The 25,287-nt window shown below is 37.8% G+C and overlaps 2 protein-coding genes across 4 annotated transcripts in view; both read right to left on the bottom strand.

Annotated features, from left to right (window-relative positions):
• The window catches only part of LOC141437343 (proton-transporting V-type ATPase complex assembly regulator TMEM9-like), an 85,821-nt gene that overhangs the window by 40,573 nt on the left and 19,961 nt on the right, over positions 1–25,287 (bottom strand). The gene's annotated exons all lie outside the window — the stretch shown is intronic.
• Positions 2,836–23,920, bottom strand: LOC141437327 (uncharacterized). Of its 3 annotated transcripts, XR_012452378.1 has the most exons (3): positions 23,830–23,920; positions 8,049–8,759; positions 2,836–6,664 (listed from the first exon to the last, which is right to left on the bottom strand). XR_012452378.1 is itself a non-coding variant. In XM_074100616.1 (2 exons), the coding sequence occupies exons 1-2, from the start codon at positions 23,867–23,869 to the stop codon at positions 8,116–8,118; spliced, it is 684 nt and encodes a 227-aa protein (XP_073956717.1). In that variant the 5' UTR covers positions 23,870–23,920; the 3' UTR covers positions 2,836–8,115. The 3 variants fall into 3 exon arrangements, 2 of the variants coding, with proteins under 2 accessions (XP_073956717.1, XP_073956729.1); XM_074100616.1 differs by having other exon boundaries at positions 2,836–8,759; XM_074100628.1 differs by lacking the exon at positions 23,830–23,920 and adding an exon at positions 18,031–18,202 and having other exon boundaries at positions 2,836–8,759.

Raw genomic sequence — 25,287 nt, 5'->3', positions numbered from 1 at the left:
CGGTCGAACTTATGGGAGTCTGAGTACGAACTCGCTCATGAACAAACATGACCACCATTTCCATTTTAACCCCCGACGCAAAAAGAGGGGTGTTATAAGTTTGACCGCTATGTGTGTCTGTGTGTTTGTATGTCTGTGGCACTGTAGCTCTTAAACGGGTGGACCGATTTGAATGCTATTTTTTTAATTGAAAGCAGGTTTTCTAGCGATGGTTCTTAGGCATGTTTTATAAAAATCGGTTTAGCCGTTTTTGTGATATTAAACTTTGAAGTGACAAAGTCGGGGATTTTCAACATTTTGTTGGTAAGGTTAGGCTAGGTTATTTATATCAGCCTATCGATCTCAATAGACCGTGAAAGTGTCGTTACAAGTCTATTAGGGTTGTGGGCATGCCCATCGTGCCCACTACGGTAGATCCACCCTTGGCGATGGGCTACACTTATCTCTTATCTACATTAAAGTTCGTTCACCCATGTACCATCAGCGAAATAAGTGGTCTATCAATTTTTAAACAAGTTCCTATCAAATGAATATGTCGCTAAAGTCGAACTTTCAAGTTGACAGACACGTCTATATTGGCATTATTGTATTATGACGTGCAAACGATTATCAACTTTAGGGTGGTAGACCACATATTTGGCTGATGGTACATTACCTACATTTTATTATTACCCATACCTTTATAACCTCTAAGCAACAAAAAGTTGGAAAATCCCCGACTTTGTCACTTCAAAGTTCAATATCTCAAAAACGGCTGAACCAATTTTGATAAAACATGTCTAAGAACCATCGCCAGAAAACCTGCTATCAAATAAAAAAACCGCATTCAAATCGGTTCACCCGTTTAAGAGCTACGGTGCCGCAGACAGACAACAGACACACAGACACACATAGCGGTCAAACTTATAACACCCCTCTTTTTGGGTCGGGGGTAGCCAAAATGGCAAAATGGCTTATAGTTTCGCCATGTCTGTCTGTCTGTGTCTTTCTGTCTGTCTGTCCGTCCGCGGCTTTGCTCAGGGACTATCAATGCTAGAAAAATGAAATTTTACACGAATATGTAAGCTATGCCGATAAAAGGGTACAGTAAAAAATTAAAAAAAAAATTTTTTTTCAGGACCTCCCATAGACTTAAAGTGGGGGTGTTTTTTTTTCTCATTCAATCTTGTAGTGTGGGGTATCGTTAGAAGGGTCTTTTAAAATCATTAGGGGGTTGCTAAAACGATTTTGCGATTCAGTGATTTGTTTGCAAAATATTCAACTTTAAAGTGCAAATTATCATTACAATTCGTCCCCCCGCCCCCCCCTCCCTCTAAAATCTAAACCGGTGGGTGGAAAAATTTAGTATTACTTAATTTTTTCGTAATGGCCACGGAACCTCCGACACGCTCTTGGCCGGTTTTTAGATATAGCTTAGTTTTTAATATAGTTTTTACTTTAGTTTGTAATATTTAGTATTATTTCTGCTTTTTGTTTTATTTTTAACTTTATAAATAAATTCTTGTACACATTCAGTGGCGAAGCGTCCATATAACCATAGAACCCTATTCTCATCTGCTTGCCCAATATTTACAAAATAGGACTACAGGACATACATGATTAATGAAAGATATATGCGATCTTTGCTTAGCCTTTACCACGAAAATATCTGATGCTCCCTATGTACTCGTATGTACCTAACATTATAGGTTTATCCTGAAATTTAAATTGAAGAATTAGCCTAGCGATTCAACGAGGAAATGCTGCCAGCATCTTCGGCACAATGCCGCAGGGGCTTTTTTAGGGTTCCGGAGCCAAAATGCCAAAAACGGAACCCTTATAGTTTCGCCATGTCTGTATGTCTGTCTGTCCGTCCGCGGCTTTGCTCAGGGACTATCAATGTTAGAAAGCTGTAATTTTGCACGGATATATATGTAAACTATGCCGACAAAATAGTACCTACAATAAAAAATGAACTATATTTTTTTTTAGGGTACCTCCCATGGACGTAAAGAGGGGGTGATTTTTTTAGTACCGTATAGTTTGGCATATAGTTGGATAGGTCTTTTAAAACCATTAGGGATTTGCGAAGACGATTTTTCGATAATTTGTTTGCGAAATATTTAACTTTAAAGTGCAAATTTTCATTAATATCGAGCATCCCCCTCCCTCCTCTAAAATCTAAACCGGTGGGAGGATTTTTTTTTTAATTCAGGATGGTAAGTAAGTAAGTATATCAAACTTACAAGGAAAACTATAACGGCTGAGTTTGCTTCAGAATTATTAGTAGTTTAAGAGTAAATAGCAGCCTAAGGTATAAAATATACCTAAACTTGGAAGATTCCGTATAAAATACGAAATCCTTAGAAAAATATTACTTATTTTTTTCGTACTGGCTACGGAACCCTATTTAAGGCGTGTCCGACCCGCTCTTGGCCGATTTTTTTTTTTTAGATATAGTTTAGTTTTTAATAAAGTTTGTAAAATTTAGTATTATTTCTGCGTTTTGATTTATTTCTATCTTAATAAACTTATTTGAAGAATCTCAAATTCCATCCATCAAGTCATGAAATTCGGCACAGTTGTGTGCAGCGATAATGTACAATACAATACAATACAAATATTCTTTATTGCACACCATAAGCAGTACAAAAAACTTATGATATAAACACTTAGACACACACACACTACACTTACTTAATGTAGGTAGGTAATCTACGATATATTTTTTGGAAATTCCCATGCTAATTTGATGAAATCCCGATGTTTCAATTCAACTGCCAGTGTAGTCGTGAATAAAACAACTTTGCTTTTTCCAATAATTTTATTGATCCAAAGAAGCAATAAATACCAACAAGCATTACTGCAGAACACAGTTAACAAATTTGAAAAAAATAATTATCACAGTACTAATATGTAAAAACAAACTTAATCTACATTTTAAAATAGTCTTATTTGCTACCTATAGACCTATTACTGGCGTTTTCAAAAAAAAAGTGTAGGTACCCTTACTTTTTTTTGGAAAAATATGGTTTTTCCTACTCAGAATCAAGAGCACAATCGATTCCGATAGTTTAAAAAATTGTCCTCATAAAAAATGACAGTTTTGCGTTTGCGACGTTTATTTCATACACTCAGTATGGGCGTGACAAAGTAAAAATTGACTCATAAAATTTTGTATGAAAAAATGGGGTAATTTTTTTAAACTATCGGAATCGATTGTTCTCTTGATTCTGAGTAAGATTCTTTTTGAAAACGCCCCGCTTACAGTATAATGTTTTAAACTTTCATCATTTTCACTCATCTTTCTACTATATCTACCACAAGCGGGACTTTATCACGCTAATCGCCATCTCAACCATATTACATATAGTGAAAAAAATTAAACATGCCAAGTAAAAATCAATCTTATGTCAATGACATTTAAAGACTAGTAGTGGTGGTGTTGGTGTGTTACTTGGTTACTTGTGACCACGGCCACTGTAATGTGGTTGAAACGTCGTGGTCTAGTGTGACAAGTCCCAGAGTGCCTACTCCGAAGTTCGAAAATCGAAGTTCGTATCGTACCGTCTCTCTCACTCTCGTATTAAATTAACTAGGAAGTATAAGTGTCAGAGGGACGGAACGACACGAACTTCGAATTTCGGAGTAGCCTCGCAGTTGTGGCAGTAGTTTTGTAGTTGTAGTAAAATTGTCTAAATTTTTACATGACGTTAGTGATAGGTACAGTCAGCATCAAAAGTAGCTGGTTACTTTTGTACTTTGACGTTTTACAGCCACACTTAGCGCCATACAAGATTGACATAATGTGTTAATGTGACTACGGTATTTGACTATTTCCGTTTTAGGTATTTTAAATATCAACTAGTTGGTGCTCGTATCATGACATGAGGTATTTTTGACAATCGTGACAGTCTTTATAATTGTGTTTTGTATTATTGGCACAATCGTTCGTTCTAAGTAAGTAGCTAAACTTGTACAATGCCACAGAATAAGTAATAGTACAAGTACAGAAGTTTCACTGCCGTACAAAAGTGACGTTTAGGCATAAGAATCGTGCCTACTTTATGCTTCTCTGTCTATCGCATAACTCGTGTTCACTCGCACGCGTTGAGTCGCACTGAATCGCCTCAACGTTGGGGAGGCCCGGTATGTACTTGTAGCTCGGCGGCGGAATGGCCTAGTGACACCCCCCTGACAATGCTATTAAAAATAACTTTGACATTTGTATTGCGCTTGAGCTGAGCCAATCTCAAGTAAAGCTGTACGTCAAACGGACTTCACATGAACCTCATAATACTAGCGCCATCTAGCGATGTTCGTCCTGTCAGAGTAGAGTAGAAAGCGGATAAATCAATTAAAGCCCTTCATAACTTTACATTTTAGTAAAACTAAACTGTTCTCTGAACATTTCAATAACTTTTAATGTTTATGGATGATGTTTATAACTAACGTACCTAAAGGTACATAACATTGACTTAATTTTATAATACAATAGTTTGATTAGCAATAGCCTCATTTTAACGATTATAACAGGTCCTAAATGGGTCCAACATATAGGACTTGTTGTAGAGAACAGGCGCGGCCACATGCAGTCGCTCGACGCTCGTTTCCAGCGTCAAATCTGGTCACGTGCCATAAAGCGATAAAGCTGAAAATGTTGAGCTTTATCGCTGGAAAAAAAACCTTAAATTTCGGCAAAAACACTGAATATATTTTTCATTCACTACAATTTCTTTTATTTGTACTACTGCCACGACTGCTACTAAATGATCAGCTTCCAAGACCAAGATCATTCCTGCAAGCAGCCATCTTGTCGCTGCTGCTCGACGCGGCGACTTGACGCACTTTTTTGAGTTGCGGGAAATTCAAAATCACATACAAAATGGGTCACGTGACCAGATTTATCGCTGCAAACAAGCGACGAGTGACTGTGTATGGCCGCACCTTACTAGTAGTAAGCAATAGACTTAGTTTTGGTCCCCGTTCTAACTACAATTTTTTAAAATATTTAGAAACTTTTTTTTAAATTAAGTAGGTCCCTAATTTGTTCATGTTCTTAGGGCAGAACTTTTTAGCCAGTGTTTAACGCTCACTGTCGTTTTTTTTTTTTTTTGGTACAGTCAACGTCATAAATAAGTAATCACTTCTGTACCTTGTCTTTTCAAATATGACATGAAATTGACAAGGTACAAAAGTGATCACTTATTTATGACGTTGACTGTACCTATTTTATGGCCTGATTACAGAGATCTTTAAGCCACTTTTTGCTTTTGCCAATAGAGCCCAATGTTGCCATTTTTGGAAATAGAGTATCTAAGTATGTTTATCCGTTGCCTAGTTTCCATAGTAAGTACCTACTAGGTACTTAGTACATGCTTTGTTTAGTTTGGGACTAGGTCATTGATGTCTAGTATTCCATGATATTTATTTACTTATTTAATACATAGGTTGTACCGGCAAAATTACAATGCTCAAAAGTGGCAACACTACCAAATAGAATTGGTGGTTAATTTTTCATCTGTTTTCTACTGTTTTATATCGTAGAGATACTACCACTCTACTTTTGTTTTTATATCTTTAAAACTACGAAAACGTTATGGTAGATATCATGTATCAATTTGGCACAAAAACAAAGTTAACACCTATTTTACAACTCTAACGACTTAAGAGCGAAAACAAACAATTTTAAAAGTAGTAATTACTATATATGTAACTCTAACACTTCTTTTATTCCTCGACCTTATGACTTCAAGTTACCTGTGTAATTTTATCTTATCCAAACTTAAACTAAACTTAAATATCTTAATTAAGGAAAACATACAAACGAACAGGCGAAAACTTAATGATTATGAACAGATTAACGTTTATAATATATGGCAAAAAAAAAAACTTCTCACAAAGACTAACATTTTTATCATGTGCTTATTTTAACAGCTTAAGCAATACGCATAAAACACAATTAAGTTAAAAGTACAAAACCTCCTGTGAAAATGGAAAAATATCTATTCAAGGGAATCATATTTAGAAAACATCTGTGAAAATACCATTCGAAATGGATAAAAATTTGCTTCAAAGAAATATCTTTTAATGAAATTTTTAATACAGGCTTTTGTTGCTGGCTGTACTTGCATTGTCATCCAACTCACATTACATTACGTATATGTATGTCTGTTGTCTACCCCCTTTGGCATGCTAAGCTAAACTACCCACTTGCAGAGGCCCATCTGGCAGCTCGCCCCTCTCCGGTAAGCTGTAAAAGCCCTCTGGACTGACAGCAACAGTCCGTCCCAAAAAAAGTATATGTCTACCAATTTTCAAGTCAATCCGAGCACTTCAAAGTGGGTCAAAAACTTGCGAGTTTTGAATCAATTCAATCAATTCAATATTCATACAATGGTGTTGTTCGAAAGGCACCACCAAATAATTCCTACTATAGCAATATAGATCACGCTCTACCTTGGTCAAGCTAGAGTCGGCGCTGAAGGACAAATACATATGATAAAAAACGCAACAGGCTTAAACATAATTCAAATCTGACACATCGCATTGCGCATAACATAGCGTCGCTTAAACATATATGCATTCGCACAATGAAATCCGCAGTGTCGGGATTATTCAACTGATATTATTCTCACCTAGCCGATATGTCATCAAGAGCCGGCCGGGATGCACGCACGGTTCCCTATAATGATAATAAATCTTTTATTTGGATAACAAAAGCAGTTTTTACAATAGCAGTTGAAGCCTCTTAGTAAACAGGGTTGCACGGGATAGTTATTAAAATAATTATCTGGATAGGTAATTCATGCACTGACATTTTTCAGTAACTTTTTCGTGTGATACATAAGTTCTATAGTGTGTGACGTATTTGATGCTTTTAATATCAACATGAAAAATGTGGGTACTTTTCGTTACAATACTTTTTTTACACATTAACTAATAATTATCGGACATAACTGGATAATTATCCGATACTCATTAGACAATGGTGTATCTGTGTAATTATCTTAACAATTTCAATTCCACAGATAATAAGTATGTATGTACAGGCTGCCCCGTATGCAAAACAGATAAACTTTTAGAAAGTTAAAAATACATTCACCGGCTCTAATTAAATTTAAAATCACACGGTTCTAATTAAACTTAAAGTTTAACCATTTAACCTCTTCACCGCCAGAGTCATCCAGTCGTGACAGCCGATAGAATGCCTCACGCCACGGTCATCTATACATGACCAACATTCAACTCGAAATTAATCCTTCTGCTATGGAATTAAAAATCAAGTTGATTTGTCAATTATTTTTCTCTGGCGTGTAGATACAGAACACGTCACTTTTTTTGTGGCGGTGAAGAGGTTAAGATGATCGAAATATACGGCCACGACGAGATATTCACTATTTACAGTATTTACTGGACACGCTGTATACCTGTAGCGTCATGTGGGGTAAGCGTACACAATCACATAGGTACATTTCGGACTGAAATGTATGGAATTCCGTACACTTACCCTCGACGTACATTTACTCTAGCAGGTATCGTTCTTCCAATAAGCTATAAGTAGTTCGTACTTACATAAATTAACATTATTTTATCATAAAACAAACTTTTGGATGCGTGGTTTAAGAAATGAACTAAATAATAGATGTTATCAAAGAACTATAATAATCAGGAACAAAAATGTGAACGTTTCGTTTTCGGCGGAAAATCTGACGAAACTAGAATCGAATCGAACAGCGGATTCGACAGCTTTCAAGTTTTTAGGCTATCAAAGACTCACTTTTTTAAGCTATCAAACTATTAAACTTCTAAATATTAACACAACATATTTACAGAAACTAAAATAAACGAAAGTTTTAAAATTATACAAAGAATAAAGTTTTCAGTTTCGGTTCCAGTTGCAACAGTTTCGATACTTGCGGTTGCCGTACTTATTTTGGTATTTACTCTGCTAGTTCTGCTACTAAATAAAAAAGCAAACGGAGTAGCAAGTTAAAACGTGAACCTCCGCAAAGTAACACCTAAATCAATTATTTATATTATTACAATCAATAAATACTAGAACAAACCTTAATTCGTGACAGAAACGCACTGTAAGCGTGCCATTGCTAATCAAGACGCCTTGAAAGTGAAGTTTTAGGCGGGTTGCGGACGACGCGAGTGTGTACGCATATGGCGAGTGATCATATCGCGGCGGCACGCTGCGTACGGGCAAGCGGAGCAACGGTACGGCTTCTCCCCAGTGTGCGTACGGTGGTGGGTAGCCAGATGATCAGACCTTGAGAACACCTGGCCACAAGCGGAGCACGAGTAAGGTTTGACGCCGCTGTGGAGCCGAGCGTGCCGCGTCAGCATATCCGAACGCGCGAACCTCCTGTGGCATATATCGCATTCGTACGCGCGCTCAGCTTCAGGCACTCTGTTCCTATGCCGGGAAGCCACGTGCTTAGCTAAGCGATCGTGCACGCTGAAGGTCTGACCGCAAGCATTGCACGCGTACGCTCTCGGCTTAACTGGCGTAGGGATCTTAGGTTCTGACTTTAATGATAAGTCTAAAGGGACGTCTTCGGGCATCTCTTGTTTGATTGGAGCGTCCAGCATGAGCCAACGAGGGGGTGGGTAGTGATTGTTGTTTTGTAGCTGGACAGCTAGCTTGTCGAGGAGGCGGGAGAGGCGACGTCGCTTGTGGAGGTGGCGCGGGCTGCGCGGCGCCTCGGCCATAGCTGACGTACACATAGCGCTGGCCTCTCCTCGCCCGTCGGCTCCATAAGCGCTCCACCCTGGTGACAATGCAGTTCATAATTAGCACAGATTAATTGGTAATGAGTACTCGTAGAGAGCGGATTTGAAGTAGCGAAGTTTAATATGGATAAGACTAGTCTTCTTCTTCTTCTTCGTCGTTTCACTCTTGACAGAGTGGTCGTGGTCATCATTTTCTAGGTGCTGGTAGCAAGCTTAACAATACGCCTCCATTCCTCCCTGAAAGCCGCCTTCCTTAGACTAGTACAGGTTAGTATTCATATTTGGCTGATGGTACTAAAGAATACAGGGTGACTTCTAAGTCGTGATCATAAATTAGTATTTCATGTTCAGTTAATGCCGGACAATATAATGCATTGACCCATTTATTTAAACTTGTCGGATCAAATTAGCGGTTTCCATACATTGACTTCGTGATTTTATTTGAACAATGTATGGAAACCGCAAATTTTTACAGATTATCTCTAACAAATGGGTCAAGCATTATATTGTCCCGGGAAGCCGTGGTGGCCGAGTGGTTTGACCTATGGCCTCTCAAGCAGAGGATCGTGGGTTCACACCCCGGCTCGCACCTCTGAGCTTTTCGAAATTCATGTGCGGAATCACATTTGAAATTTACCACGAGCTTTACGGTGAAGGAAAACATCGTGAGGAAACCTGCACAAACCTGCGAAGCAATTCAATGGTGTGTGTGAAGTTCCCAATCCGCACTGGGCCCGCGTGGGAACTAATGCCCAAGCCCTCTCATTATGAGGGGAGGCCTGTGCCCTACAGTGGGATGATGATGATTATATTGTCCGGCATTAACTGAGCATGAAATACTAATTTATGATCAAGATTTAGAAGTCACCCTGTATAATTCTCATTTGGCTAGAACGGCAAAGTGCGAAGGACTATCATTTAGTCGTAAAGCAGTCACGAGTGGTTTAAACGACACGCACTTATGCGGTGTCGGTACTCGATTTATTGAAATTGCAGGATACCGGACGGCATCCGTTTGTATCCACGTTGAGCCAACACTGCAGTCAATGATGCACTTTTACTATTTAAAAAAAATAATGCATGTTCAGTCAAGCTGACAAAAATGCTATCGTAAATAAAAATTGTTTTCATCACACTTGCTCGTAAACAGTGTCGTAACATGCAGGCTACCTTGGTTGCAACCCCCCAAATAAAACCCTCGACCTTAATGTGCTTGTCATGAAACCCGTGGTCGGTAAATGAGTCATTGCCCGTACTAATTTTCATGTCATGAAGCCCAAGGTCGGTATTTACGTGTCGAGTTTGTTACTGCATGTCGTGCTGCTGCTTCGTGCGCGCGCTGCACACGCACGCCATGCACATGCTGCGGATTGCCAAGAGCGCAATCAGCGGTATCGGCAATTTTTGATAAAATATTAGTTTTTCTTTTACAAATATACAATTTTACTCGCAAATGTGATGAAAAACATTGTATGTCGCACGGGCGGTACTAGAATTACGAACATCGACTCATTAAAGCCCTCAGTCTTCGAGTTCGGGCTTCTAATAGACTCTCGTTCGTAATTCCTTATTTACCGCCCTTAAGACACAATGTACTATAGCATTCGTCGCTTTTTGAAAAGCAAACCCAAGAGAGTGGAAGAGGATGAAAATAAATAAATATAATATAAATAAATATAATACAATAAAATAATAAATAAATAAAAGTGACGTGATTTACACTTTCAGAGATAAAGATCTGCAGGTGGTAGGACCTTGTGCAAGGTCCGCCCGGATTGCTACCACCATCTTGCTCGCTAATCCTGCCGTGAAGGAGCAGTGCTTGCACTGTTGTGTTTCGGCGTGGAGAGTAAGACAGCCGGTGAAATTACTGGCACGTGAGGTATCCCATATCTTAGGCCTCCAGGTTGGCAACGCATCTGCAATACCCCTGGTGTTGCAGATTTATGGGCGGTGGTGATCTCTTACCATCAGGAGACCCACTTGCTCGTTTGCCATCCAGTCGAGTAAAAAAAAAGAGGCGTGGCTTGGGACAATTTCGCGAAGCCAGACGAGCATAATTTTTAGGGTTCCGTAGCCAAATGGCAAAAAACGGAACCCTTATGGATTCGTCATGTCTGTCTGTCCGTCCGTATATCACAGCCACTTTTTTTTTAACTTGGTAAGTAGATGTACCTATTCTGTGAACCGCATTAAGATTTTCACACAAAAATAGAAAAAAAAACAATAAATTTTGGGGGTTCCCCATACTTAGAACTGACACTCAAATTTTTTTTTCATCAAACCCATACGTGTGGGGTATCTATGGATGGTCTTCAAAAATGATATTGAGGTTAACTTAAGCGTCCGAAAATACGCGACTCATAACTCGAAAAACCGGGCAAGTGCGAGTCGGACTCGCACACCGAGGGTTCTGTACACATTTTTTTTATATTTGATTTAATGAAAGGTAAATTGCGGTTTACGATTTATGACGTATTAAAAAAATTCTACTTACTAGATCTCGTTCAAACCAATTTTTGGTGGAAGTTTGCATGGTAATGTACATCATATATTTTTTTAGTTTTATCATGCTCTTATTTTAGAAGTTAGAGGGGGGGGACACACATTTTAGTAAAATTTACCACTTTGGAAGTGTCACAAACTATTCAGTTAAGAAAAAATTATATTAGAAACCTCAATATCATTTTTGAAGACCCATCCATAGATAGATACCCCACACGTATGAGATTGATGAAAAAAATTTTTAGAGTTTCAGTTCTACCTAAGTATGGGGAACCCCCAAAACTAATTGTTTTTTTTTTTCTATTTTTGTGTGAAAATCTTAATGCGGTTCACAGAATATCTACTTACCAAGTTTTAACTGTAAAGAGTCTGTATAGTTTCGGAAAAAAGTGGCTGTGACATAGGCGGACGGACGGACAGACACGGACACAGACAGGCAGACATGACGAATCCATAAGGGTTCCGTTTTTTGCCATTTGGCTACGGAACCCTAAAAAAATTACGCTCGTCGGACTTCACCCTAAATGTGATTAAATTAAAAAAATGCGGCTGGGCATTTTCATTAAAACATGTACCTACCTAGCAACGGCGTAAAGTTAAAAGTTGTCAGTTTTGTGATGATTTTCCCCTACAGTTAATATGGAATAAAAACGTCACAAAACTGACAATATTTAACTTATTCTTAACTATGCCGTTGCTAGGTACATCTATATTAATAATTTCGTCAAGGCGTACGGTAGACTCGAACGAAATGCACATCAAATTGAAGAGCGTAAAAAATTAGTCAATTCGAGTCGACAACTTGTAGGCGGAAAATTCGGATTATCGAGTATTTTCAATACTAAGTATTAAGTATTTATTTGTATATATTTATTTATTTATTCCTCTTAATGGCGGCCATAAGGCTTGGGCCAATGTCAGTTAAATTAAAGATAAATATATTCTTCTTATGCATGTTGTACGATGATTGTAGTTTTTGCAACTTGATAGCTAAATTCCAGAAACCACGCGGGCATTAAAAAATGTCAGACACGAGAGCAATATAGAATTTTGTGATCACTGTTCACTGTTAAGGTTAATCGCCGCATAAAACACTATCAAAATTATACTTCAACTAGCCAAAGAAGCAGAAATACCAAAATTAGATATCGTCTACCTATATCCGCCATGTTCGAATGCTACAGTCAAGGGCAAAGATATCGACACGGCCAAAGTTACAAAAATATGTATACACGACTTTGTGCACTTAACATTAAGGCCGTGTATACATATTTTTGCAACTTTGCCCGTGTCGACATCTTTGCCCTTGACTGTACAAATCGAATCCATTACTAAGTATATAATGGCGTTGCGAAGTTAACATGTCAAAGTCATCACATCAAAGTGGTGTTAGTATCACGTCATCCACGTGATGAACAGGTGTCACAGGTTTGCATTTCGTTCTCCATTGTGACCTTTTAAGGGCCCCACACACGGTACGATTCGTCGATTTTCATCAGATCGATCGTACAGACGAATCGTACCGTATATGGGGCCCTTTAGGTCTAATTTCTTTGATTATGAGACAGAGACATCATACGTAGTCGGTCCCAAAGTTCTGTCACTGGCACATTATTTTTAATTAAACTTAGAACATGATTTTAAGAAAATTTGATTGAATTCCATTTTTGAATGTTTGACAATTATTTTAAAACAATAAATAGTCATTCGCTGCAATTTCTCACGATGGAGTGGACATTGAAAGAAAACCGAATAGCTGTTTTAGCATTGCACCGCTGTGGGCACTCGCCAAGTACCATTTTCAAGTTGCTAAAAAATTTAAATATAACGCTTAGGTTTGTGTACCGTACTATTGATAGGTACAATGAAGTCTCCAGTGTTCAAGAAAAGAATTGGCCGGCCTCGCTCCGTACGAACACCAGCAGTGATCAAAGAGATCAAGAAATCCTGTCCGAAAACAGAAGTTGATGGCTTTGCAGATGGGTGTCAGTACCGTCAAAAAGGTTTTAAACGAAGATCTTAGTCTACGAGCATACAAAAAAAAAAGTGGGCACTTAATGCCCGTCTAAAAACAATAAGGCATAAAAGATCCCGGAAGTTGTTAAAGCGGTACGCGAAAAATCGACACCATGATATCCTCTTTACAGACGAAAAGATTTTCGATATTGAAGAGAAGTACAATAAACAGAATAAGATAATTTAGATAAGATAATTTATTCAATATTTTTAGTACAAAATAACAATAGATACAATATTTTACTAAATTCTATGTAACACTTTTCTCTTTAGCTCTGAAGAGTATTCTCTGATCTTATTACGGGCCAACTGAGGTTCATTTTTGCGAAAAAGGGTGAAGGGAGGGTGAAATCAGTGCGAAAGTGTACCAAGAGACGGTTTTGGATAAGCATGTCAAAGATCTGCCCAACACGCTATATTCAGGACATAATTTTGTGTTCCAGCACGATTCTGCGCCAGCACACAAAGCCAAGACCACTCAAGCCTGGTTTGACCGTCAAAAAATCGACTTTATAAGACACGAAGATTGGCCTTCCTCCAGTTCGGACCTTAATCCTCTGGACTTTAAAATTCGGCAGGTCTTAGAGGGGAAGGTCTGTGCTAAACCCTTGCTAAACCCCATAAAAATTTGGAGAGCCTGAAGTCATCTTTAAGAAAAGCAGTCGCTGAAATAGACATGAAAATGGTGCGTGCTGCGATAAACGACTGGCTGCGCCGATTAAGGGCCTGTATTAAAAACAAAGGAAGTCATTTTGAATAATTTTAAGTAATTTTAATTTTTTATTAAATGTACTTTAGATTGGTATATAATTTATTAAAAACTGATTGGTACTTTTGTTTTTATCATTATTTTCATTTGTGACAGAACTTTGGGACTGACTACGTAGTTATTTGGGCAAATAAGATTTAGGAGAAATATCTACTGGTGAAATACCGATACGTAGGTTAGCCGTTAAAGTGTTTGTGATAATAATTAAGGCTGGGAATATACGTCAGATTTTTCGATAAGCACGACAGTCTTTACTGGCAAAAAAAATTTTCAAACATATTATTATGAGTCTACATTTTACCCGAGCGAAGCCGGGTTTTCATCTAGTGTTTTAATAAAAATGCCCATCTTTCAGTTTAATAACCACCATAGTAACTAACACATAATATAAATAAACGTATTATTATAAGAGTACGATGTGCGATTGTTTGGTGCGTATTAGGTTTCGTTTGCATTCGGTAAGCTGAGCTTGTACATAAGGGAAACTACGATAATACGGTATAATACGCTTAGTTCTCAAAACGTTGCAATTTTATTGAAGACTTGCTTTTCGTGCAATCTTACCTTGTTAATATTATAAATGTGAAAGTTTGTGAAGATGTTTGGAGGTTTGCATGTTTGTTATTCAATCACGCAATAACAGATGAACGGATTGATATGAAACTTGGCGTACAGATAGACAAAGATCTGCATTGACACATAATATAGTACGTGATATCCCGGTAATGCGTTCCCGTGGGATAATATTTTAAGTAATCGATTCTATTCACAATTCTAAACTAACTAATTTCAGGTTTTCAGTTAATTCATTAACACCCACTTTTATTTGCGGGTATAAATAAAATGATACTGAAGTCTTTCACGTGATGTTGAAGAAAAGGACAACCATATACTACCTAGGTTCTATAATGGAAGCATAAAGGACGCGTAGTGTGCGTATGTTTATGTGTAGGTACCTATTTCTACTGCCGTTGGGAGCATGTTTTTCTGTTGTTTGTGGTCTTATAAGATAATTACTTTCATGAAAGTTTTGTAGTACTTACTTAAGACCTTAAAATTGATCACTTCACTATGTGGCCGACCTTTTCATGATTTGGCATTTTTACAATCTTTTATTAGTTTCACCTGTCCCGTTGTCTATCTGTCTGTCTGTAATCAAATCTTGCAAGTTAAATACGACCAACTTTCAGTAGTTGGATTGACTTGAAATTTGGTATACTAATGTAAATTGCCTGACAATACAATAATCTGGTGGCCACATCCTGGTAGTCCGGCCAGGATCGTCTCCACAGGACGGAACTCTTCAACGCATGGCATCGACTTGAAATTTGGTATGCTAATATAGGTTGGGTGGCAATGTAAGTACAGTCAACAAAAATACAGTCGGCAGAAAAAGCTTGTATTCAAAATGAAATATTTACGAAAACCTTATTATCCCCTCCTGTTATAACCAGAGCTAATTTACCATGTAAGCAAGAATTTCGTGTCATAAATAATTCATAATTGTGTTGATTCTAGCCAGGCCACTGCTGATGTGAGCAGCAGAGCCCTATTGCCTAACGCACTCGGAATCACAATAGTTTTCACTTCTTTCTATCACACGATATAGGATGACGGTAGAAAGAGATAGTGAAAGGGATCGCGAGCGACCACTCGTAAGACAATACGGCCACTTATCGTCATACTATGATCACAAAATGGCGGCATTACATGTAATGGCCGAACGCATCAATAGATCAATTCTAAAAACTTGCTACAACATTATGCAAATACAAGGATAGTTATTACCTACTTATTACAGCAAACATGTCCTAAAAGATCCTATGAGTGGAACAAAAAATACAATAGTACTTTTTATACTAATCTAATAGTAGTTTTTTGTGTAAGCTTGCGTCTGCGAAGACCCACAAATTTCGAGGCAGGTGAAGTTTTTACGTTATTTATTGAGCAAACAAACGATGATACATTGCACCTTTTGGCATCTGTCTATTATCCAAAAGCGGATCTTATCCATTGGCTCTGATTGGTGTTTCTTAGTATAATTTGGACCAATAGGAAGAGGTTGCGGTGGCGAGATCCCCCTAACTTTTGAGGTGTGGGATAATTTTTTTCTCGGCTGCTTCAGGTAGAGAGGCGGTAACAAACTGGGGGGGCTATTACAAAATTCGTAAATTGAAGTTCGTACCGTCCCTCTCGCTCTGGTATTAAATAATATAAGCGTCAGCGGGACTGCAAGATACAAAATTTGAATTTTGGACTTCGTAGCATAGGGCCTGAAGGGGAATGGTTAAAAGATCTGTGTTGCTATCGAATTCAAAGGGGTGTATTATTCTTGGTACATTAATGACGCTTAAGAAGCATACCGGTTTCACAAATAAAAGAACTATATAATTCACGTGTTGGTATGATAGATTGTCAAGTTCTTCGTGTGTGATCCACGTTATGTTGCTACGTGCTAGGATAATGAAGTGGTTGGACATTGATGTTGTAAATAGTTTTTTTGAGAAGTATTTTTTTCTGCTAGAATTTACTGATAAGCTAGAAAAATATTATCATACCTACTAATTAAGAAGAAATAATAATGGTGCAACAAAATTACCTAATATACCTAGCTAATTTCTGAGAAGATAAATTGAATGATTTGTTTACCAATAAACTAAGTTGTACTCGGGGGCAGCGAATAACGAATGTTGAAAATATGGGAATTATTCACAAATAAGGGGTTTATTTATCAAAGCATTTGATGACACTCTTTTTGTGACCTTTTCAAAGTTATTGGAAAGACTTCATACTTAGGTTAGGGTATCGAAATTTAATATAGTTTTAAACTAGGTATTCCATCAGTGGACTTCTTTTCCGCTCATGTGTTTATACGTAATCGAAGTAACTGGATCTCATACATTTTAACTCGATTGTCCAAATAAAAAAAGAGTATTTCTTACAGGCTTTTTATTTATCTTACTTACTTAATTGTTTGTTTGTTGAAGCCGTGGTGGCCTAGTGGTTTGACCTATCGCCTCTCAAGCAGAGGGTCGTGGGTTCAAACCCCGGCTCGCACCTCTGAGTTTTTCGAAATTCATGTGCGGAATTACATTTGAAGTTTACCACGAGCTTTGCGGTGAAGGAAAACATCGTGAGGAAACCTGCACAAACCTGCGAAGCAATTCAATGGTGCGTGTGAAGTTCCCAATCCGCACTGGGCCCGCGTGGGAACTATGGCCCAAGCCCTCTTGTTCTGAGAGGAGGCCTGTGCCCAGCAGTGGGACATATATAGGCTGAGATGATGACTTACTTAATTTATTTCATCCATTTCTAGTCCAGTAGATGGATTGAAATTTTTGGTGTAGAGTTGGTATAGGTAGTTAGGGCTTTGATGAGAATACAATGACATAGGCAATTACTTAAAACTTGTGGCTCCAAAAATTAATGTCTAATTAATGTCTTAATTGTTAGGTTTTTCTGCACAGTGGCAGATGATTAATGAAGTTTCTTTAGTCAGCAAATTTCTTACTTACCTGTTTCAAAATGAATACATCTAAATAACGAAATCGAAACTAAAATTTCGAAACACAGTCGTTTTTTTTATGAAATATTAGTTTACTTAAGCATTTTTTTATTCTAGTCTGATGATTTTTTTCTACTTTGTAAGGTGTTATTTGTACCATTTACATTTTTTGTTGTGTTTATTTGTCAAGTACCTACTTTATTTTTTTTGTAAACGGCATAGGTAAATTAAATTTTCGAACGTGTTTTAATTAAAATTCAAGATTAATTAATATCGTGTAGTAGTCGTAAACATGTATTGTCATCTGTATAGTCCACCCAGAGGAAGTAGTATTTAGTAAGAAGTTGAAATTTTACTGACTTAAAAGTTCATTGCAAAAGCTTAAAATATGCCAACGTCAGTTAAAAACAAACTCAACTTCAACTATTGCCTATGGCTATAAACATAATTTCAATCATAAGTAGTTTCCAACGTGTGCAACACTTAACTCATACCACTCACAAACAAAACTCACCTAAAAAATAACAATCCAAAAACACACTTCACAAGGAACTTAAAAGTTTAATAAATATTTTCAACTAGTCAAAGCTAAGGCGTGTGAGCGTAAGGTCGCTAGGTCGAGGGACCGGTATGCCCGCCCCCGCACCATTGAGCGCCTGTCCGACATACGTCCACCCTCGCCGACGCGTGGGACGCTACTGACCTGCCACCTGCAGAGCGCATGCGCGAATATGCGTGAGTAGAAATAGGTGGGAGTGAATGCACTCGCGCGTCGGTATTTTGGATTTTTTTTTGACGTGGCCGTAGCTCCCGCTTCGCGGTGAAGGGGTGATAAGTTGCCCTACTGTCTACATAACAAAATGTATACCTATCTTTAAAATACTTATACTGGGTGTGGCCTGTAATATAAGCAAATAATTAAAACATAGATCATACTCGTCAAGCTGAACAACATTAGTTCAGCGACTTTAAAATATAATTAGTTTTTTTAATTTTTATTACACTTAAGTTTATTCGAAGAAGCAATGTAAAGCAAAATACTTGATGTTTGTAGCGTGACAGGCGAACCTCACCTACATACTATGTAAGTATAGATAACTATATATGCTTCAATCACTCCTGCTGGCTCGTGCTGAGGTACCGACTTCAGACTGGTAGAAAATTATTTTCATGGTTTGTTGTAGTCGGTTAAATTTTTTGTTATTTTTTCCCCCTTTTTTTAGTGTAAATAATCTAAGATATAATAGTTAAATGTCAACTACTCGACACTTTTTACGAAATATTGCTTTTTCTGATGTAGAGATGTTCATTATTGAGGAGTCCTGCGTGCTTCACCACCCGTTCTATTTCACCATATGCATACTATATACGACGAGCATAAATTGCTTAGCAACTATGTTAAAGTAATTGAAATTCAACCCGTGAAGTACTTATTATTGAGTAGTAGCTCTGTTGGTCAAATGTGGTCTTCATCATCAGTTCTTCTTCGCCAAATGATGATTGATTTTCCAGAGCTAATGCACGAGTTACTACTAAATATATTATACAAATTACCATAAACAGGTGTCCCTACGATATTTGAAGAGTTCCATCGATCGAGAATTTGGTTCATAAATGACGGAGTTCTGAGGTAACACACATAAAAAAAAATACAACCGAATAGATAACCTCCTCCTCTTTTACAGTCGGTTAAAAAAGCAGTACTATGCGCTCACAAAAAGACAAAAATCAGGGTAGACAGTCTTTGTGCTTTTATGCAATTAGGTCCTATTGCTTATGCACAAAGATTTTCTAAGAGTTTTAGAAATTTCCTCTGAAATCGGTATCATCATCGTCATCATCATCATCAGCCCGAAGACGTCCACTGCTGGACAAAGGCCTCCCCCTTAGAACGCCACAATGAACGACAACTCGCCACTTGCATCCACCGGTTTCCCGCTACTCTCACGATGTCGTCAGTCCACCTGGTGGGAGGCCTGCCAACGCTTCATCTTCCGGTTCGTGGTCGCCACTCGAGGACTTTTCTCCCCCAACGGTTATCTGTTCTTCGAGCGATGTGGCCCGCCCATTGCCACTTCAATTTGCATATTTTTCCAGCCATGTCAGTGACTTTAGTTCTTCCACGCATTTCCGTATTCCGGATTCTATCGCGCAAAGAAACTCCAAGCATAGCTCTCGAAATCGGTATAGGGTAGTTTCATTTTTGTCATTTTCTCTACGGAGCCTACACAAAGAACCTTCGAACTTCTCGGACTATGATAATGTGGCTCTACCTAACAGCTTTGTAACTAACAGTAACAGCACATCCTTAAGATATAATGTACGAGTGTTCGTCACTGCCCCAAAAGTTGATATGTTTAATTCAATGTCATTATGAGTAGCAGAGCAACAGAGGTAACAAGACAAGCAGACAATCGGGCATTATTATCTCGTCGAAAACTTGGACTTTTACCATATCTAGTATAGAGACAGTGCTCCGTCATTCTACAGTGTGTATTTTTCATACAAACACAGAAAGTAACTAGAAATTGGTATTTAGTGCGGTGAAGCGATATTGCGATATTATTTTTATTTAGTTATATTTAAATACCACATCGTAATTTATTTTTGATTGATTTTCGAGCAGCAATGTATTGCGTACAGTAATTGACACGATGGAGAAAACAAAGTGATCATGTAGTGATACATTGCGCGCTAATTTATTTTATAAGGAAAAGGCCTGGGTTCAGTCTGTTACTAGCTGAGGGAAAATACCCGCCCGCCTCTACAACCTGTTGCGCTTTGGGCGGGCGGGCGTTTCAACAAGTAGGTGTGGTTGGTGTGACCCCAAAGCATATTCTGATGTAAAATAGATAGAACTAGCCTGTGCTTAAAAATAAAGTTAACCAGAACTAATAAAAAAAGTAAATGCATTATAGTCGTACTGACCAGCATTAACTGAGCTAAAAATTATTGTTGTAACCCGTACAACACAGCATGAAAAACAACATGTAGAGTCTATATTATGTCTACTAGGCTAGTTTCCTAAAAATAGTAGATTGTACAACAAGAACAATAAAACAAGGCATTTTACCCAAGACGTTCATACCTACATATAGCCATCCGAGCCGTACGGCGAGCGGTTTGAGAATATGCGGTAATAATAGTACGTTGTGCATTAAGGGGCGTAAGAAGGGGATTACTAACGAAAGTCTATTAGGATTTTAATGACCCGAATTTGTAATCCCCTTACAGCCCGTGATACACACAATGATTTTCATCATTTAGTAGGTATAGAGGCATGGAATAACATCATTGACGAGGCGAGGCTGTTGGGGTGTCTAAGGTTTTCGGTAATTAAATAACACCTTGTATAATTTATAGAAATATCAGAATTTTTATGCAATTGCCAGACTTAATAAATAACTGACTCTCGCCATATGTCAGTGTTGCCATATTTATCCCCTAAAATTGCATAGTTCCCGTGGGAGATCGATTAACGAATACTAGGCGGACGTAGTGGCGAGCAACAGCTAGTAAGTACATTAAGTATAAGTACATTTCACAGATCTAGCAATTGTGCAACTGAATATGATCCACAAAACTATGTGGGTAACTTTTTTTCTATTCAACTGGATGGCAAACGAGCAATTGGGTCTCCTGGTGGTTAAGAGATCACCACCGCCTATAGACACCTGCAACACCAGGGGGATTGCAGATGCGCTGCCAATCTAGAAACCTAAGACGGATTATCTCAAGTGCCAGTAATTTCACCGGCTGTCTTACTCTCCACGCCGAAACACAACAGTGCAAGCACTGCTGTTTCACGGCAGGATTAGCGAGCAAGATGGTGGTCACAATCCGGGCGGACCTTGCACAAGGTCCTACCACCTTCAAAAAAAGGTGACAAGAGAAACCTAAATCGAAGGTCTGACTAAACCTCCTACCAACATAAATATATGAAATGTTATGAAATTGCAATATATCTACTTTAGGGCGTGAAAGGAAGAAATGGTTATTCGAATTTCACAAAATTCCATAAGAGGTTGATTGAGTCAGAGAGCGGTCGAAACGTTATTGTTTGTATTTCCTTATAATTAACCGATTTCCTTGCAGAACCACGAATTTTTACTACCTACTATTTCGGCTTTCTGATATTTATACGCACACTATTCTAGCGATTATGTAAGTTTTACCAACATACGCAACAATAATCAAAGAAAAGTAATCATTTGAAAGCGAAATGAGTAATTAATTTTTTACTTAGGTACCATCAGCCAAATATGTGGTCTACCACCCTAAAGTTGATAATCCCTTGCATGTCATAAAACAATAATACCAATAGACGTGTCTGTCAACTTGACAGTTCGACTTAAGCGACATATTCATTTGTTAAAACTTGTTCAAAAAATTATAGACCACTTATTTGTTCCACCGTACCAACTATAAAAATTTACGTCGGCGCCTTCGGTCTTCTTGCAAAAATCTTTTATCCCGTGGGGATTTGGCTAGGTAATTTCTTCATCATTCTTGCCATCGTTATACCGCACCGTGTTATTTTTTATTTCTAGTTAAATAGAGTTAATTTTTCTAAGAAACTAGAGTTAGGTAGTTACTATTTATGAGATATTTTATACATACTGAGCGGCAAAAATGACCTCAATGTATGCAGTAATCGGTAATTTAATTATGCATGTAGAATGGGCCAAATTTTGTGCCGATGAGTATATTACGAATAGAAATTTTAATGGCTAAACCAGTGTAAAAGGAATATAAAGTCGTCTCGGTATATAAAGATATAGGTGTATTACGTCATATGAATTGAAAAAAAAATTGACGAAATTTAAAGCGTAATTTCGAAGCACGTTGTAAGAAAAAACCGACTTTCAAGACTTAATTAGTTACATTATTTGTAAGTTCTGTTATTAGTTAGGATATATAAGCCAATAATTAATTATTTTTATTTAAAACATAATACCTAACATTTATTCAAGTAAAGATACTTATTATAATATATTCGCTACAATTAGGTTATTGGGGTGAGATCGTTCGATATCTTTTAGTGTCAGTTTTGTTGTTTTGTTCATAATACTTAATTTTGTTTTTCTCGCGCTGTCATCGTTCATCCATCGTACCTAGGTAGGCACGTCGCATATTTCGGTTTTTAGATTTTTTTACCGTACAACGCCAAACCCACTGCAAAAATGACCTCCATACTACAAAAAAAAACTAACTAATAATCGTGTCTAGGTATGTCAAGTCATGGGAAATTGGCGCGATTTACAATAATTATCCTCCCGAAGACCTAGCTGGTGTCCATTTTGTTTACGGCGTTTGCGACGGCAATACTGAAGCGGCAAGAAAATACAGACGACATACCTACCCCGATTGACAAACCCCTGGCCCTCATACGTTCAATAAAAAATACTTCATCTGTCTAAGTCCTAAGTATACAAGGTGTTAATTAAATAACTGAAAACCAGAAAGTAGTTTGCTCAGAATTAATGAGAGTAGAATCGATTGTACACTGTTATTATAAATCAGGTTGCATGTGTTTGTGTTTTTAAATCCCTTTTTATTGGGCCCAGTCTTAAAGTTACGAATGCAGCATGCGCCAATGTTTCAGCAAGGTTGCATACTTAATTAATTAGATAAATTAATACTGGCCGTTTTGCTGTTAGTATGATTATCTTTTAAAAACGGCGAAGCCCAACTGACAAATACAAAATTATGAGTGTAGAGTTAGATATCAAATAGAATTACCGACTTAGCAAAGCACACGAATATTTTATGAAATAATAGAGGTATATATTTGAAAATAATTGCGAGCAAGTAACTTAAAATAAATAAAATATTTTGGGGTGTCCCGAGGTTTCAGTAATTTAATCTTGTATAGGCTGCTCCGTCGCTACATGTTAGTTCAATTCGCAATGGGCCATTTTTAAATTTTAGTAGATAATTAGTGAATTATTGAAACGTATAATAGTAGAAAGTATGTAATTTTCCTATGCAGGTACTTTCCCGACCTAGTTCGGAGCAACCCGCGTCATCTTGCACAAAATGAATATTTTATTCAAATGCCACTTACACAGTCAACAAGGACTCTTAATAGGATTATTTTTAAAATTTTACTTAACTTCTACTACAAATGCGCAATTGGAAACACAGCTTCACTTCATCCAACGTCAAATTTTTCGGCACCTAATTACGCACCAAACATGTTTCACAAGAATTAAACTCTTAGCGCTTGCTTTTATAGCAAAAGTACGGTGACCTAATTTTCTCAAAGAAAAAAAAACACGAAAGAAAAACATAAATTAAAAAAAAAACTAACCAGACAAGTCCATGGTGTGTACGCGATCAGCCACGGCCATAGCACAAAAAATCACAACACGAAAAAAAAATTGATGCAATAAAATAGGTGTCGCGCGCACGGGCTCCCGTGAAGGAATGGACTATAGAGTCCCGTTAGCTCAATCAGTGTTGGGGTAAGAAATAATAACTCAAAATCTTATTGTGCCAGGCTTAGTTGCCATCTGTCTCGGCGCGTGGGAACGGGGGTGGCTCGTAGGTAAGTACAGCTGCTGAGATACACCTATAATCAACTTCACGCCTACTGAAGGAGGTGTTATTATTATTAAGATGCGACACTGGAAATTTCGGGATAGTACTTAGAATGTGTGTAATCTGTGGTCGTATGATTGCTTTGCAGTTTGCATACGTAGACAAAAGATTACGTTGGTACGAGTATAGGTAGAGCCATTCACGATGACGCGTGCCGTGGTTCTTATTACGATGTCATTAATGACTAATTTTGAGAAAATCACGCGTCTTCGTGGATACTTCGTGGTGGCACTAGGTATACGTGTAAGTGAACTTTTGAAAAATCTAGCAAACTTTTTCTCGCTTTCTTAGGCTTTGTTTAGGAGTTAGTTGATTGACAATTAAAAAAATCTTAGATAATTAATTACAAAAACAACAATATTTTTATATATTTTTAATTTTGTATATCCGAGTAATGAAACTGAACCCTTGTGGGATCACTCATGGGCTTTCTGTCAGGTCTATGCGACAGATTAAGTAGAGATATAGGTACATACATACAAACACGCAACCTTCTTGGGAGAGCATTTCGGAGCGGTACAACTTAGGGATGTTTAAAAAACGAGCCCACCAGTCTCTTAAAGGGCCGGCAACGCACCTGTAATACCCCTAGTGTTGCTGGTGTACGTGGGCGGCGGTAATGGCTTCTTATCACGTGACCTGCAGGCTCATTAATGTACCTACTCCCTCTTATGTAAAAAAAAAGTTTTATTTTACATCAAATAAAACACGGTATTACTTATTCTCATATTAAATATCCTAATCTTGTCCCGAAGGTTTGTAGGTATATATGATATCGTTTACTAAAGTGATACCAACAGGATTTTTTCCCAATAAGTAATTTAAGAAGAGATTGAAATTAGTCAATTAAATCGTTTAGGTAAAAAATATCTGTATTTATTTATATCATCATCATCATCATCCCAGCCTATATACGTCCCACTGCTGGGCACAGGCCTCCTCTCAGAACAAGAGGGCTTGGGCTATAGTTCCCACGCGGGCCCAGTGCGGATTGGGAACTTCACACGCACCATTGAATTGCTTCGCAGGTTTGTGCAGGTTTCCTCACGATGTTTTCCTTCACCGCAAAGCTCGTGGTAAATTTCAAATGTAATTCCGCACATGAATTTGGAAAAACTCAGAGGTGCGAGCCGGGGTTTGAACCCACGACCCTCTGTTTGAGAGGCGA

Source organism: Choristoneura fumiferana, chromosome Z (assembly GCF_025370935.1).
Source record: "Choristoneura fumiferana chromosome Z, NRCan_CFum_1, whole genome shotgun sequence".
Lineage (NCBI taxonomy): Eukaryota > Metazoa > Arthropoda > Insecta > Lepidoptera > Tortricidae > Choristoneura > Choristoneura fumiferana.
The sequence above is the reverse complement of the archived record's forward strand: the minus strand, read 5'-3'. Positions and strand labels throughout refer to the sequence as shown.

Coding starts and splice junctions, on each gene's coding strand:
- LOC141437327 (XM_074100616.1), bottom strand. CDS start 23,869: ATGGCCGTGGCTGATCGCGTACACACCATGGACTTGTCTG. Junction 8,760..23,829: donor ACACACCATGGACTTGTCTG/GTTAGTTTTTTT, acceptor CATTGTCACCAG/GGTGGAGCGCTTATGGAGCC.